At 44.9% G+C, this 16,033-nt stretch overlaps 1 protein-coding gene across 5 annotated transcripts in view; it reads right to left on the bottom strand.

The window, feature by feature from the left end:
- The window catches only part of LOC147893467 (RNA-binding KH domain-containing protein RCF3-like), a 49,332-nt gene that overhangs the window by 23,147 nt on the left and 10,152 nt on the right, over positions 1-16,033 (bottom strand). For 4 of the 5 annotated variants that reach the window (XM_087385669.1, XM_087385671.1, XM_087385668.1 and 1 more), the window contains exons 4-5: positions 12,373-12,624; positions 11,825-12,088 (exon numbers count right to left, since the gene is read on the bottom strand). In XM_087385669.1, coding sequence (XP_087241795.1) covers positions 11,825-12,088; positions 12,373-12,624 — 516 coding nt within the window. The remainder of the gene's footprint in view (positions 1-11,824; positions 12,089-12,372; positions 12,625-16,033) is intronic. The other variant, XM_087385672.1, reaches the window with a different exon arrangement.

Raw genomic sequence — 16,033 nt, 5'->3', positions numbered from 1 at the left:
TAGATCCCCACAATTGAAAAGGAATTGATTAATGGAAATGTATTGTCCCAGCCTACATGCGTATATGTACTATCCTAGCGTGTTTGTATTCTAGAATGTTCACTACATCCTAAAACTTATTGTTTTTAAAATTTGAGTTTGCTTCAACCTAGTCATCATGGGCAAGCCTTCAAGGTGAATCCTTCCTTGGACACTCAAGTATGGTATAGTATGCCCATGTGACCCCTAGGAGATATGTGTTTAAGTCGTGTGGTAGGACACTAGTTAGCATTAAGCAGATTCGCCTTCAAGTCGTGTGGGTTGGGAGAGCTCTTGCATGGAGTTTTCCCTAATAAATCCACTCCATGATAGTCTAAAAGAGCTATTCTAGGTTCTATGAATTCATTGCGTTTATTATGGCCACATTCAATACCCTACTTGCCACCTTACACTCCCACCTTATATAAGATGACACATCATGAAGGACGTATTATCAGCTCGCCTAATGCCCAATCATTCACTCATCTACTAGTGGCACTTCATCAAAGACATGTCATCCAATGCAAAGCCCTACTTTCCATCCTGTACTCCCACTTGATATAAGGTGACACATCATAAAGAAAAGATCATGAGCTCTCCTAATGCCACGTCATCAACTCACTTACAACCACATCATTCCATACAATCATGCATGCATGAGTAGTCCAAATGCTAGACACAACCAACCTATAATTATCGAGGAAAGACAATGACACTTCGACATTGTGGACACAACACCACTATTACAGCCGGAGTCCCATGAAGTCTTATTCCTAAGGTGAGCCATGTTTGGGTACCAAAAGTTTTTAAGAATGCTATTTGTCTTACTTGATTTATGTGAGGGAATCAAATCAGGGAATGAAGATAGCTTGACTATAGAGAGGAGACAATCCCTAGAAAAAAATGATGGTTGCTTTCTAAGGGATTTGCATAAGCCTTTACCACCTAAGAGACCTGAGGACTTATCCAAAGATCTCATTCCAAGGAGCACACTTCCTAATAGACCTCCGTATACGGTGAGTATAGCACAACAGTACAAAATCCAAAAAAAAATTCAAGAATTGTTGGAAAATGGGCTGATATGTTCACCTTTCTATGCAGCCGAGGTGGAGAAGACAATGAGGCAGCTCCCTAGGTCAGGAAGGATGCAGCGAGCAGCCATGGTGGAGCAAGTTCCACCCACCACAATGGAGCAATTTGCAGTAGCCACGGTGACCCTACAAGAAGATCAGGATAGATGTTTGCACGAGCTTACCGTGGCAAGTTTCACAGCTATAGGTGCATTGAAAATTGGACTAGGGAATACTAGGAAGTGGGTGCTTCCTCTAGGCAATTCCCCTCGGCCAAAGTGACCACGGAAGTCGCCATGGGGTCAGCTACGCATGAAATTCATGTCCCCAGGACAACCTATGTTTTCTGCAAAAGTCAGCTCATATCCAATTAAAGATAGCTGGAGAAAAAGGTATTACCAGATATTCATACAAACCCTGTGATGTTTGAAAAATAGTTTTATGAATATCTTGAGGTTCTGCCCTTACTTGATAAACGTCCTTCAAATTAATGTGGCTGAAAGCATGTGCTCCATTTAAGCTTTCAAGAATCTCATCAATTCGAGGGATTGGAAACCTAGGGGTTGAGGGGTTTAAATGTTAGGCCCAAGAGAAACCAATGTTTCAGTGGTTTAGACGATTAGGATTTTAATGTGAGGGGCAAACCAATGTTTCATTGGTTTGGGCGGGTTAGAGTTTTAATGATGGGGGCCACGTGGCAGCCCCTCATGCATATCCACCTACTCTTTCCTCTCTTTCCAAGGCTTCCGTACGGCTGTACAGAAGTATTAATTGCTGTTGTATGGGTCATGCTTACCAAGGCGGATCATACGGCGATTTATTAGCTATATGGACTTTCAACACTGGCTGTACGGATCTATTCCCTGCTGTACGGGCACTAAAGGCTGTTGTATGGAGCTTGTTTGATGCTGATTTGCTGTTTGCACGCCTCCGGTGCTTTTGGTCACTGATTTGCTGCTGCAAGCATTCTGAAGCACACATTTCGAAGCAGGGCTGTTATTTGAAGCCGCACGGGTTAGTTCCAAGCTGCAGGTGGATTTTGCCATGGAAGATTAGCCCTTCTTCTCTTGCCCTAGCCTCTACACCCATGAGCCTTGCTCTTCTTTCTGTTCTCAGCTCCCAGAATCTGTATCTCTCTCATTCTCTCTCTTTTCCCTTGGCTGGGAGTCATTTCTACAACCCTGGGGGCCTGGGCAGAGGATAGGTGCTAGCAAGAGCTTGCCCCTCTTCCAAGGACAGCAGGTATGGACATTTTGACTTCCTTCTGGTTTGCTTTTGCTATCTTGGAAGCTTGTTGTTTTGCTTTTTGTTGTTTGAAACACTTTCTGGGCCCTACAAGCTGTAAGAAGATACCCAGTCACAGAGGGTATGCCTGGGAGGTGTCAGGGAAACAGATTGCTTGCAGTTTGATGCCTTGAGGCTGTTTGAGCACTTCTGGAGATTTGCATTGATGCCTTGTCAAAGTCAAGTGTCACAGTTGTTCAGAAATGAGGGAGATGTTCTCCTATTGCCGAAAATGACTTGCAAATTGTCATCTGAAAGCATGGGTTGGTGTATGAACATGTTTGCATTGGCATCCATCCCAAACACGCGGAGGTACACAAATACAAATGCTTGCATGCGAGGAATGCCTTTCCCTCCGTCACTCGATCCATGAAATCCCGACAACTACATGCTGGACTCTTGGCAACGCTCTCTCTCTCTCTCTCCTTCCTCATCCCTTCCTTCTGCCATTTTTTTTCCACATACATTAGCATCACAACTCTTCCTCGGGCCCAATACCCACTTTTCCTTCCCTTGCTTCCCTTTAGCCTAGCCACTTCATCCATTGGGCATCTACATAGCACGTATGTACAAGTCGTTGCAATAGTCATCTAATGGTTCTCTACCACGTGTGCCTTTCATTGACCATCGCTCTCACTACCACCACTATGTCTCTATTCCATCTCACTTGTCATATCATCTCCATTCCTACCCTTTTTCTCATTCGTCCTTGCCATCTCTGTCCACCTCGCCACCAAGCTTGTATTCCGTCACGAGTTTCGGAGGTTTCACTCGTGAGACCTCACTTTCAACAGATCCAAGTCATTTTGTTGGCCTCCATCGCAACTATAACCTCTTTGCAAGCTTTTGGTTAGGGCCACGACATCAACTATCAGCCCTAAGAAACACAAACACTCATTTGTGTCAACAACCTAGATCTCAAACACATCAGCACACCCAAATTCAAGATCCCAAATTTCAGATCCCAGTTCTAGACTTCTGGCTTCCACATCAGCACTTCCAAATTTTTTACTTTCGTCTTCCATGTCAGCATTTTTTACTTCTAGACCCAAACTCATGGATTTTATAGCCCTACATCGGGATTTCAGACAACTAGATCCTAGCTTTCAAATTTTGGATCCCAAATTCTAGACTCCCTCATTCTTAATTTTCGGATTCTTGACTCCAAGATCCCAGATTCCAAACTCTCAAAATCTTGACTTCTTGATGCCAAACCTGGATCCCAGATTCTAGATTCAACGTCTACCACTCGGTCACAGATCTCATACCCTCACTCCAATCCCAGATTGCAAGTAACACGTTAGCACCCAAATTTCAGAGGACACTTGTGAATTTCGGCAACTATCAATACGCGATCCGATGCACACTTGTGAATTCTAGCACAGACTTGGCATACTCTCATGGCATCGAAACGTGGGACCTAATATGAAGAGCCATTGCCAAGCGAGGATCCATCTGTTGAGGCTTCTCAGCATAAGCAAGCTCCATCCATAATCGGAGCGCCTACTAATACATAGATGCCTTCCTGTCCCCTATCACCTGCATTTGCCCTTGGATATGGGCATTTTTATCTACCATGCTTTAGGGTACATCAGCCTGTACCCCAATATGGGGATCACGATTCACTAGGGTATAAGCAAGATGAACCTTTGCACCACACAGAGGTTTTACAGAGCAAGATGTTCGTCGTCTTTCTAATTTTCAGCCCTTCATGCCATGTCACATGGAGCAATCGGTACCCCAATATTGGATTCCTATGGAAGAGATGGCACACCCTTTGCACGCAGTCCTCTATTTTGAGCCAACCTACTGGTGCACCTCCATTAAGTGTGCCCATGAGCACCATTGCTATTTTTACAACACCAGTTAACATGCTTGGAGAGGCAATGGGTCCACATCGTTGCATTTGGAAGGCTGGTACAACAAGGAGTCCATGCCCTATCTTGACGGCCCGCAAGTAAGCACTTCGCTTGACACAAGCCGTATATCAAATGGGACGTTCAACATTTCAGCAGGACAGCAGCAACTTGCCATCGATGACATGCTCACTGATGTTCTGCGATCATCTCAAGCTCTACTCAAGAACATTTGAAATGAAATGCCATTCCACCAATATGTGAAGCTTAACAGGGATGATGCCCGTAGATTTGGGGGTGGCTTGTTGTGCAAAGGATGTCAAGGATAAGCTCACGGTACACAAATTTAAAGGAGACATTAAATGAGCTAGAGGAGTGGATCAAGAAGCTAGAAGGTTATTTTCACTTCTATCCCAAACAAGATCAGGACCGCATCATTTCGCCAGTATGCACTTGCAGGACTATGCAATACTTGGTGATGCTACAAGAGAAGGTTGTTGGCTGTGTCGTGTGACATAGGGCCCAGGGGGACGAAAGAAATGAAAGTTGTGTTGATTGTTGCGTCGTGTGATAGAAAAGAAGAGGTGCAACATACGAAGAGGGGAAGAAAGTAGTGCAGTAACAAGAATTTGATGTATGAAGTTCGGCAACAAGAAAGCATCAGGAAGCAAGCATCAGGGAAAGAGGCCCAACTCATGAAAATTCGACCGACGAAGGATGAAATCTGACCTGAAAGAAGGGTAGGAATCGTCCTTTGCGGAAGGGAGTGGAGGAAAGTTTTCAGTTTGATTGAACAAGAAAGTTTGCTCTCGACGGAGAACAGGTTGTCCTAACAAGGTGACTCCCCCCTTGTGTGAATGCGCCCTTAAATCCTGACATTTTTTAGGAAAGTCGAGAACCCCCATTCTCTTTAACACAAAGATCAGAATACCCCTATGGCTACTGCATATAAATATCCTCATCCAAATCTCCATGAAGAAAATATGTCTTCACATCTAATTATTTATTCTTTGCACACGTCAAACTTTTAGCACAAAGGTGAAAGGAATAAATAAAGTGTTTTACGAACTAGTAGGCTCGTGCAACTTCCTCAAGAGAGATTATCATCAATCAGAATGAGTGACACTCTTTAAGTCAAAAGATTCCCAAGATATAGCTTTATACTTGGCAACACTAAAGCACAGCTAGCAACTCTAGACGAAATTTCTACAAGAAAAGCACAATATGCCACATAAAGCTAAGAATTAAGACGAGATTATGTTAGATATCAATGCTCCACTCTCGTGTAGCTACGCGGGAGCCAGCTAACTCTACTTGTAAGCCCCCCATATGAGGAGAAGGCATTTGAGTAGCTAGGTTATCCGGTAGGTCCTGGTTTGGACACCAAATGGGGACCATGTGTGGCCTGATGGCTAGACGGCTTCAGATAGAGTTGGCACACTGCCAACTAGGCTACATGCAAGTACGGGAAGACATCCCATGACTGACCGCACTGAGGGTAGACGGAGCATTTCTCAGGGCAGCCCACTCTCTGGTTGCGGGGCCCGTTTGGAGCCCCAGATGATCCCGAATGGCTCTCGGCCGACCGATAACCGTAGGTTAGTTGCTCTATTCTGCGCCACGATTCTAACGTGTGGTCGGTGGCCTATTTCGGGACCGACCTCCAGTCAGCCGTTTTGGGTCGACTGGGTCGAACTCCCAATTGGGTCTAACCGACTACGACTGGTAGCTATATAAGAGCAAGCCCGTGAAGCCCGTCATCATCACTGGCTACAGCAACCCTGATTCCTTAGCATCCAGCCTCCGTCCTCTACTGTTTCCAACATGCCATCGAAGCTTCTCACACAGGAGCGCACGGCTGGGAGGCAACGCCATCTATTGTATCAGTTTTACAGTAATCAAATTTTTTATTCTCCATACTATCTGCTTTTCTCTCTTGCATACGAGATCCTGTTATCTGTTGAGCACAAACGTTGTATTGTTTTCTTACATGATATCAAAGCTTGGGGTCTAGCAAGAAGATTTTGTAGTGTGTTTCTGTTTGCGAGCAGATTGTGAGAGATGGCCCATCCCGCAAGACTGCGAATCCCACCGTTCGGCGAAAGCGGAAAGTTGGACGGCACTGACTATCCACTCTGGAAGTTCAAGATGAAGACCATCCTAAGCGCATACGAGCTTTGGGATACTGCTACTGGGGTGGACGTGAAGCCGGTTGCGAGACCGAATCTAGCCAATGCAGGACAACAGATAGTACCAACTGCGGATCAGATTCTCGCGTGGATAAGAAGAAATGCAGATGCGCTGTGTTCTATGGTCTGCAGTATAAGTGATTCTGTCATGGCGTTAATTCAACATGTCACCACAGCAGAGGCGGCATGGACGGTCTTTAAAAATCAGTACGAGACCACGAATCAAACACGAATTCCGAATCTGGAGACTGAACTCGCGAACGAGAAACTGTCTGAGTCTGAAACCGCAGAGAAGTTCATCACCAGGGTGAAGAATCTGCGCGATCAGATGACTGCGATTGGCATCACCATCACCAGCGAGAATCTAGCACGAAGGTGCATACGGATTCTCCCACCAAAGTACGACGGTCTTGTTACGACGTTGAATACGCAGAACAAAAATCCGTCCCTCAACTTTGAGGATTTCAGCGCAATGCTTCTGGAGAAGGAGATGCGTCAAAAGACGAGGACTGGAGAAGATTCGACTTTCTCGGCTGGATCAAATAAAGGTAAGGGTAAGGACTCTGGTAACCCATCTTCTTCTGATGATAAAAAGAGAAAGAAGAAGATCGAGTGCTTCTATTGCAACAAGGCAGGGCACAAGCAGAATGAGTGCCGGAAGAAGATTGCAGATGAGAAGAACGGAGTAAAGAAAGAGTCCAGCAACAGCGCGCAGGCAGTACTAGTAGAGCTGTTCGTAGCAATTGAGGAGATTTGCACGAGGCAGTTCATATACCTGCGGATGAACCTTGGATTATTGACAGTGGTGCATCGCGCCAGATGACCAGTCGGAAGGATTGATATACCTCTCTACATCCGGTAGGCAATGACATCCTGGTAGCAGTCGGCAATGATGCAAAATGTCCAGCAAAAGGAAAAGGTACGATTGCTCTCAAGTCAGATGGAGTTGTAAAATAGTTGTCCGATGTTCTTTATGTGCCAGATATCAAGAGAAACTTGTTGTCCGTTTCTGCGATCACGGATCGGGACCTCAAAGTTCACTTCGATAAGAATGGTGCACAGATTTTGGATCTTCAAGGGAAGGTCATTGGTAAAGGTACACGGCGTAACAACATCTACGAACTCTTAGCTTTCAGTGCTCGATCCGATGTGAGCAACACTAAGCTGTGGCATGAGAGGTTTGGTCATCTAAACCTTAGTTCTTTAAAGGAGATGCATAAAAGTGAAATGATTGCAGACCTACCAAAAATTACAGATCTGCCCGATGTATGTGAAGCTTGCATGATGGGTAAGCAGCATCGGCAACCCTTTCCTAAAGAGATTAACACGGCAAAGGCTCCTCTAGAGCTCGTTCACACGGACCTCTGCGAAAAGATGGAGACGGAAGCTTTGGGTGGTTCCTACTACTTCATGACGCTGATCGACGACTATAGTAGAAGGATATGAATATACTTCCTGAAGACTAAAGATGAGGCTTTTAGTAAGTTCAAAGAATGGCATGTAATGGTCGAGAAAGAAACGGGGAGGAAGGTGAAGAAGTTGAGATCAGACAGAGGTGGAGAGTTCACATCAAGTGAATTCGAAAGTTACTGCAAAAGTCACGGGATCAAGATGGCAGAAACCCCCGCCACATACATCACAGCAAAATGGAGTAGCAGAGCGCAAGATGCGCATGCGAAATGGACAGGAGTATGATGAAAGGGAAAGATTTGCCAAAGACTTTCTGGGCTGACGCATGTAACACGGCAGTTTACATTCTGAATCGTAGCTACACAAAGGCTGTGAACGGGATGACTCCACTGCAGGCCTTTTCTGGTAAGAAACCTTCAACTGCACATTTCAGAGTTTTCTGTTTTGTGCACGTCCCTGATGCTAACATGACCAAATGGGAACCGAAGAGCCGAAAGTGTATTTTCTTGGGCTACAGTGAAAAGACGAAGGGTTACCGTCTCTATAATCCTGTTACCAAGAAGGTAATAGTAAGTCACAATGTGGTCTTCTCAGAATAGCTGCATTAATTGGAGGAGGATGCTTCCTTCCCAGACAACCAGGACCAGGATATCCATCCAGTACAACCACCAACAGCACACCGAACTCCCCCAACGGTGCTTGGGAGGATTCAAGATAAAGAAAAGGAAGAAGAGCCTGCAGAACCACAGCAGCAACGACCATTCCTGAAGTGGGTAAAGCAACTTTTGGACGGCAGAGAACCTCCAACCATTGAGGAAGATTCAGGAACCATCCGAACACCGCCGGTCCAAGAGATTAGAGGAGCAAAGAAGGACGCACGAACACTTGGTCAACTACGCTTTGATGACAGAGGCGATCCGTGCTGAAGAACCCAAGTGTCTTGAAGAAGCACAGGGTGATGATAGGTGGATGGAGGCTATGCAGTCGAAGTATGGCTCCATAATGAAGAACAACACTTGGGACCTTGTGGATCGACCACCAAAACGCAAGGTAATCGGCACCAAGTGGGTGTACAAGACCAAGTACAAGTTCGACGGCACGTTGAATAAGTACAAGACTCGGCTCGTGGCAAAAGAATTCGCACAGATACATGGTTTTGATTATCAGGATACTTTTGCTCCCACAGCTCGACTAACCACAATTCGCAATGTTTTGGCTTTAGCAGCACAGGAAAGTTGGCCCATGTTTCAGATGGATGTAAAACCCGCCTTTCTGAATAGAGATCTCAAGGAGGAGGTATACCTGGAACAACCACCAGGTTTTGTGATCCCCGGTTCAAAAGGTAAAGTCTGTAAGCTGAAGAAGGCACTTTATGAGCTGAAACAGGTCCCACGAGCATGGTACCAGCGGATTGATGCCTACTTTCTGCAAAACGGGTTCAGGAGGAGCCCATCTAATGCAAATTTGTATATCTACAAAGAAGGAGGCAGGTGTATGATCGTGGTCCTTTATGTGGACGACCTTGTCATAACAGGGAACCATGAAGAAAAGATGTCGCAGACAAAGCAGTTGCTAGGAAGAGAGTTTAAAATGACAGACCTCGCACTGATGCATTTCTGTTTGGGGATTGAAGTTTGGCAAGAGCCAAAACAGATCTTCATCTCACAGCTGAAGTATGCTAGAGAGATAATGAAGGCATTTGGCATGGCTGAGTGCAAGACAGTTGACACTCCTATGGAGGTTGACGTGAAGCTCTCAAACGAGGATTCATCACCACTGGTGGACGAAGCGAAGTACAGAAGGCTTGTGGGCAGTTTGATTTACTTGTGCAACACGCGACCGGACATCAGTTTTGCGACTGGTGTATTAAGCAAGTTTTTCAATAAGCCCTGGAAGAACCATTGGAGGAAAGGGATGCAGGTGCTGAAATACATCAAAGGCACACTTGATTATGGCATCACCTATACCAAGAGCAACACCTTGATCGGATTCTGTGACTCGGATTGGGCAGGAGACGTGGACAGCAAAAGATCAGTGACAGGTTACTATTTCTCACTTGGATCTGAAGCTGTGTCATGGGTCAGCAAGAAGCAACCCACAGTTGCTCTTTCTTCTACCGAGGCTGAGTACAAATCAGCCTGTTTTGCTTCATGTGAGACAGTGTGGTTGAGGAGGATTTTAGGTGACATGGGTGCAGTGCAGAACAAGCCTACGTAGTTATCATGTGACAATCAGAGTTGCATGGCAATTGCAAAGAACCATGTGTTCCACGCTCGCACAAAACACATTGAGATTCAATATCACTCTGTACGCGAGCTCATCATGGATGGAGAGGTCGACTTGGTGTACTGTCCGACTACAGAGAATGCTGCAGACATCTTCACGAAGGCTCTTGGAAGAGACTTGCTGGAGAGGCATCTTCATCGACTTGGCATTGGGCCGAAAAAGTAAGTTCACTTATGGGTGGACATTGAGGGGGGGTGTTAGATATCAATGCTCCACTCTCGTGTAACTACGCGGGAACCAGCTAACTCTGCTTGTAAGCCCTCCATATGAGGAGAAGGCATTTGAGTAGCTAGGTTATCCAGTAGGTCCTGGTTTGGACACCAGATAGGGGCCATGTGTGGCCTGATGGTTGGACGGCTTTAGATAGAGTTGGCACACTACCAACTAGGCTACATGCAAGTGCGGGAAGACATCCCATGACTGACCGCACTGAGGGTAGACGGAGCATTTCCTGGGGGCATCCCACTCTCGGGTTGCGGGGCCCGTTTGGAGCCCCAGATGATCCTGGATGGCTCTCGGCCAAACGGACTTCGTAGGTCAGTTGCTCTATTTTGCGCCACGGTTCTAATGTGTGGTCGGTGGCCTATTTCGGGACCGACCTCCAGTCGGCCGTTTTGGGCCGACTAGGTCGGTCTCCCAATTGGGTCTAACCGACTAGCACTGGTGGCTCTATAAGAGCAAGCCCGTGAAGCCCATCATCATCACTCGCTACAGCAACCCTGATTCCTTAGCATCCAGCCTCCGTCCTCTACTGTTTCCAGCATGCCATCGAAGCTTCTCACACAGGAGCGCACGGCTGGGAGGCAGCGCCATCTATTGTATCAGTTTTACAGTAATCAAATTTTTTATTCTCCTTACTATCTGCTTTTCTCTCTTGCATACGAGATCCTGTTATCTGTTGAGCACAGACGTTGTATTGTTTTCTTACAGATTAAAGAAAGGTACATCAAGTAAGGCATATAAACAGCAGTAAAAAGGTGACAGAGACACCTACAAGAAAAAAGCGTGAAACAAAGGGAGAGAAACAGGAGGAGAGAAAAGACGACATACATTTAGGAGGAGGGTGAGGAGGATATCTATTCAGGGGGGGGAGGAGGATTATATTCAGGATGCTTTTCTTCACATGGCTTAAATTACTGCTACATTTTATACGATACTATGTACTTTGTTTTCTAAAAAGCAGAGAGGTACAATCAGCCTTATTAGTTTATGCTCCTTGGTCCTTTTTCCCTTTCTAGAATGTGTAAGGTCCTATGCTCACATCATGAATAGTCTAATCAAATGAAGCCAGGTCTAAGATCTCAAAGCTCGAAAACAAGAATGCATTAAGATGCTGGATGTTTCACGTCGGACGAAAACAGTGAACTTGGTAGTCTACAAAGGATAGAGGCCTTCTTCGACTTTGCCAATGCTCCTAAAATAAGTTCACAGGTGAAAGACATGAAGCTGAATCCACATAAACTGGGCACAAGCCTGCCTTTATCCATATCTACCGTCTTTCGCAATGCTTGTGCAAAGAAACAGCCATTCACTGCAAAACTGGATATTTAAATTTAAAAAATGGCATGAGAAGCAATCCAGCTTTCATAGGCAAGTCATTTGACCTTTAACCCCAGTTTATGCATGCTTGATAGAAAAAAGATGCAGTAAGTGCAATGAGCATCAATACAAGCTAAAGAAACAATACACCAGCTAAGGAAACAAAACTAACCTGTCCAACCCAACGTGCAGGAGAAGCAGACAAACTTTGGTAACTCGAGGATGACCGTACACCACTATGGATGCCAGATCCTGAAAAGGAAGAGTGCATTCTTCTTGGAGACCCATGATCACGCTGCCTTTGAGAGACTGAGCTTAAAGATGTGACCACACCTCCACCAGGATTAGAAAGTGACCTCTCCTGATATAAATTAGTTCTAAGCCTTTTGGTCACTTGTATTAACGCCTCCCGGGCAACTCTTATATCACCCACAATCTGAGCATTTCAAGAGTCCATAAAACATTCCATGTTATGCCAAAGTTGACAGCACAGTTAAGACAGTTAGCTATACCACGCCAAACATAAGCTTGACGGAGGTCACAAGCTTAAACAAAAAAAGGCAAACTTAAAATCAGAAAGACTGCCTGAAAAGTCATAGTGTAAGCACATGTTGAAAAATCACCAGACATTCATTCAAATGCACAATTTCATAATACCACAGTGTACATAATTCATAGAAACAAAGAAAAAGGTAGTCTTTTAAAATGTTTGAGGTGTACCTGAACAAGCTCATCAGTGGATAAGGCACACTTAGGGAGTTCATCCTTGCCCAGAATCCTAATGTTTGCACGTGTGGATCTTCTCATCTCTGCTATGATGCTTCCACCTTTACCAAGAAGGCAACCCACTTGATTTGAAGGTACTAAAAGCCTTGATGTTATTACAGCATCTTCATCCGGGCCAAGATCTGCAATCTTACTTTGCACATGCAACAAAGCTTCCTGAGCAGGTGATATATTGTCATCCAGATGCTGCAAACGGCAAACATCAAGTTTAACAAATGGTAGACACTGCACTTGTTTTAAATGGAAATGCAATATTCTATAATCATATACACATACAGGGAAGAATAATATGGAACTGGGCAGGGGAATGATTGAGTCACACCATAAATATTCACATCAAGAAAAAAGACGAAAAGCAATCATTTATATCTTCATAAGACTAGAATACATGGGTCTCCTACAAAAAACGCGGAGAATTTTTTAAACAAGACATGAAACAATATAACTAGGTTGCGGTAGGCAGCCTTTCCGTCATGGCTCTAACTCCAAATTGAACCTGAATCCTCACTATTATCCAATTGGAGTTTCAGTAGCAAGGTCGTGAGCTTTGTCCAATAATTACGCAATCAAGTTATGGCAAGAAAGAAAAAATGCAATTATCTCCCTCTTTGTGGGAAGAATGAATAAAAAAGTATGCGTTTGGGTCAAATTTGGAAGGAGTGTTTTAGTCTTTTAGATCAATCTAAAATCAAGGGCCTAAAATTGTACACGTGGCTTAAGGAGAGCACATCCCAAAAGCAGCTTAGAATAGAACACCCGCGCCTGAAAAGTTACCAAAATCAGCAGCAGCACCCAGAAAGCTCCAAAAATCAGGTCGAAATCTCCTGCAAAGCCTAGAAAAGCAAGTCGCAATCTACCCGGAGCAACCTGAATAGGTCCAAAACACCTAGAAGCACCCTTAAACAGGTCGCAGCCAACTGGAACAGCTCGAAAGGTCTAGAAATCAAATTGCAAGTAGGCTCTTGGATCACGTCCGATTTCTCCTAGCAGCCCTAGAATCCACTAGAACTGGCCCTAGCTAATGGCGATTTCCCTTGGCAGGCTCTGGATCCACCTGGCAAAAAGCGATTTGACTCTGGCATATTCGGGCAGCCTCCAACTGATGATCTAGCTCCTCTGGAACTGATTTTGGCCTTCTGAGTCCAAAAGAAGGACTCTCCCTCCCGTTTTAGAACCCTGCGCTAAAAATAGCAATTTTTAATTGCATCACTCTTTTGGCCCCCTGTTGCACACTTTGGCACTAGGAATTAATTGCCTAGTAACTGGACGCACATTCACAATTCCCAAGGGCCCACTAGGGAATTTTAATTCCCCAAGTCCCGCACACATGGCCGGACCCTCGCACCCCAGAAGCTCAAGGCAGTCACGCGCAAATTACAAGAGTCGCAAATCAAAAGTCCCATAATTTCATGTCCTCGTGACAAAATCTATTTGCATTGATGCGATTTTTGGCTTTACCAACCTAATGATTCCACTCTCCGGCAACTTTCCGGCATCATCCAGCTGGTGTTTCCCTCATTTGGCACCTATTAGAATATTCTACTTGGGTTCGTTGGAGTATTGATGCGTCATTTTATAAGAGATTAATTGTGGGTTTGAGATATTAACTAAACTGGTGGAAGTGATTGTGGGTTTGAGATATTGACTAGACTGGTGGAAGTGACTCTATAGAAGATTTGTCGATTCGATCTAGGCTTTTGGCTGACCTTTGGAATCCTATACTGGCTTCCATGGTTCTACCTATTCTCTTGGCTTCCATGAAATTTCTTGTAAAGCACTATTGTTATATTTCCTTGTAATTTCCTCCTACATGATAATAGGAGTGAGAATATTCTATTTTGGTTTTGTCCAAAGTTTTGAAATATTATTTGTATTGGAAAATTCAAGATTATTGGAATACAAAAGTATGCAAGGTGCTTAGCCTTGGCAAGGGGTGATCCTCATTCAAATCCCATGCAGCATCACTCTTTTTATGTTTCTTATCTCTCTTTAATAACCACGTGTGAATGATGAATGTTATTATTGTTTCTGTAAGAAATCCTAGATTTACTATATTTAGAAATGTGCTAAGGAACAAAAAAGGAGATTGAAATAGCAAAGAACAAGGAATATTTGTATTGCTTGAATGTCTCTAGTGTGTCATCCATATAGATGGGCCTCTCTTATATAGAGAGTGAAGAGTCACACATGAAAAGGTGTGTACTCCAAAGTGTATGTGCATGAAGAGGTGTATACCCCTTGTGAAGGGTGTGACCCTTGATGAGAGGGTACATTACAATGGTAGTGTCTCTTCAATAGAATGTCTCTTGTGAAGGGTTGTGCCTCATAGGAAGTCTCCCATCGCAAGGGCATACCCTTCCACAAGTGTCCATTCATCAAACCATGCATAAGTCTAAGGTATAGAGAAAGATATACGTCACAGATGAAAAGAATCCACCTGGCATAGATTAGATCTGCCAGACTATGCTGAAAAGCGTGTACCAACAGTGGGCTTCGGGCTGGAAAAAGTACAGCATCAATTGCGAGTTGAAGAAGGTCCTGATGTCGAGTTGGTAGAAGACAATAGTCAAGCTTCAAATTTCGAAATTAGGGTTTGCTGTAGAGGGAGGCGATTCAGCGACCAAACAGTCCGGTTGTGGGCAGAATATGTTGCCAGCAAAACCACAAACCACCCAGGATCTCGATCTGTTGTGTAGAGGAGAGATTTTCTTGTACAAGAGGGGCTGGCTGAGGAGATTTGCTGGACAGCAAGGCTTCTGTTCGCAGGCTGAGATGGCGAGGTGAAGAGATAGAGCAGGCTGTGCAGAGATTGGCGTCAGGCTGTCACTCTTCAAAGGCAATGGAAAACATCCATGGCTGAGCAAAGGCTGGCGAACAGATTCAGCAAGCTGAGGGCGGGATTGGCGTGACTATGGAAGGCTGCCAAGGGATGAGCAAAGCCTGGAAACAGAAGTGTTGGTGGGAGCAGGCTTGGCGTGGGCTGGCAAGCAGAATCGGCAAGGGGGGAGCAGAAATCGGTGTGATAAGCTGTACGGAGCAGCAGGCGCAACTTTCGAGACGGCTCTGGCCGATTTGCGATGGCTGAAATAACTGCTAGGACGCCTTGCTTTTACCAAAAATTAAAAGCTGGGTTACTTGAACGCAAGGGTAGTCTTGGGTTGGGCCTTGGGTGTAGGGCTGGTTGCCCTTTTTTGGCCCTCTAGGTACCCTTTTGTAGGTAGGTGCTTGGTGCCAAAAGGTGTGCCTATTCTAAGGGGTATGACCCTTTGAATAGATGTACCTTTTCATGAAGGGGTGCAACCCTATTTTAAAAAGGGGTGTCCCCACACGAAAAGATGTGTCCTTTTTTCCACGATGGGGTGTGTCCCTTCGGTGAGGAGTCAAAAACTCTTCATCAAAAGGTGTGTCCGATGGTGAAAAAGGTGCGTCCCTTGGTTTTGGGACAACCCAAGCACATCAAAAGACACGATTTTTGTCGTGTCCATTCACATCAACTCGTGATGTGAGGGAGATGGAGAGGCCACTGATGACTTTAGGTGGGTTTGGCGCTAAAAATTTTTACGCTCATTCTCTCCATCTCTTCCATGCACAACGT

Source organism: Dipteris shenzhenensis, chromosome 15, assembly GCF_047967505.1.
Source record: "Dipteris shenzhenensis isolate YYH24624 ecotype China chromosome 15, Dip_SZ_1.0, whole genome shotgun sequence".
Lineage (NCBI taxonomy): Eukaryota > Viridiplantae > Streptophyta > Polypodiopsida > Gleicheniales > Dipteridaceae > Dipteris > Dipteris shenzhenensis.
The sequence above is the reverse complement of the archived record's forward strand: the minus strand, read 5'-3'. Positions and strand labels throughout refer to the sequence as shown.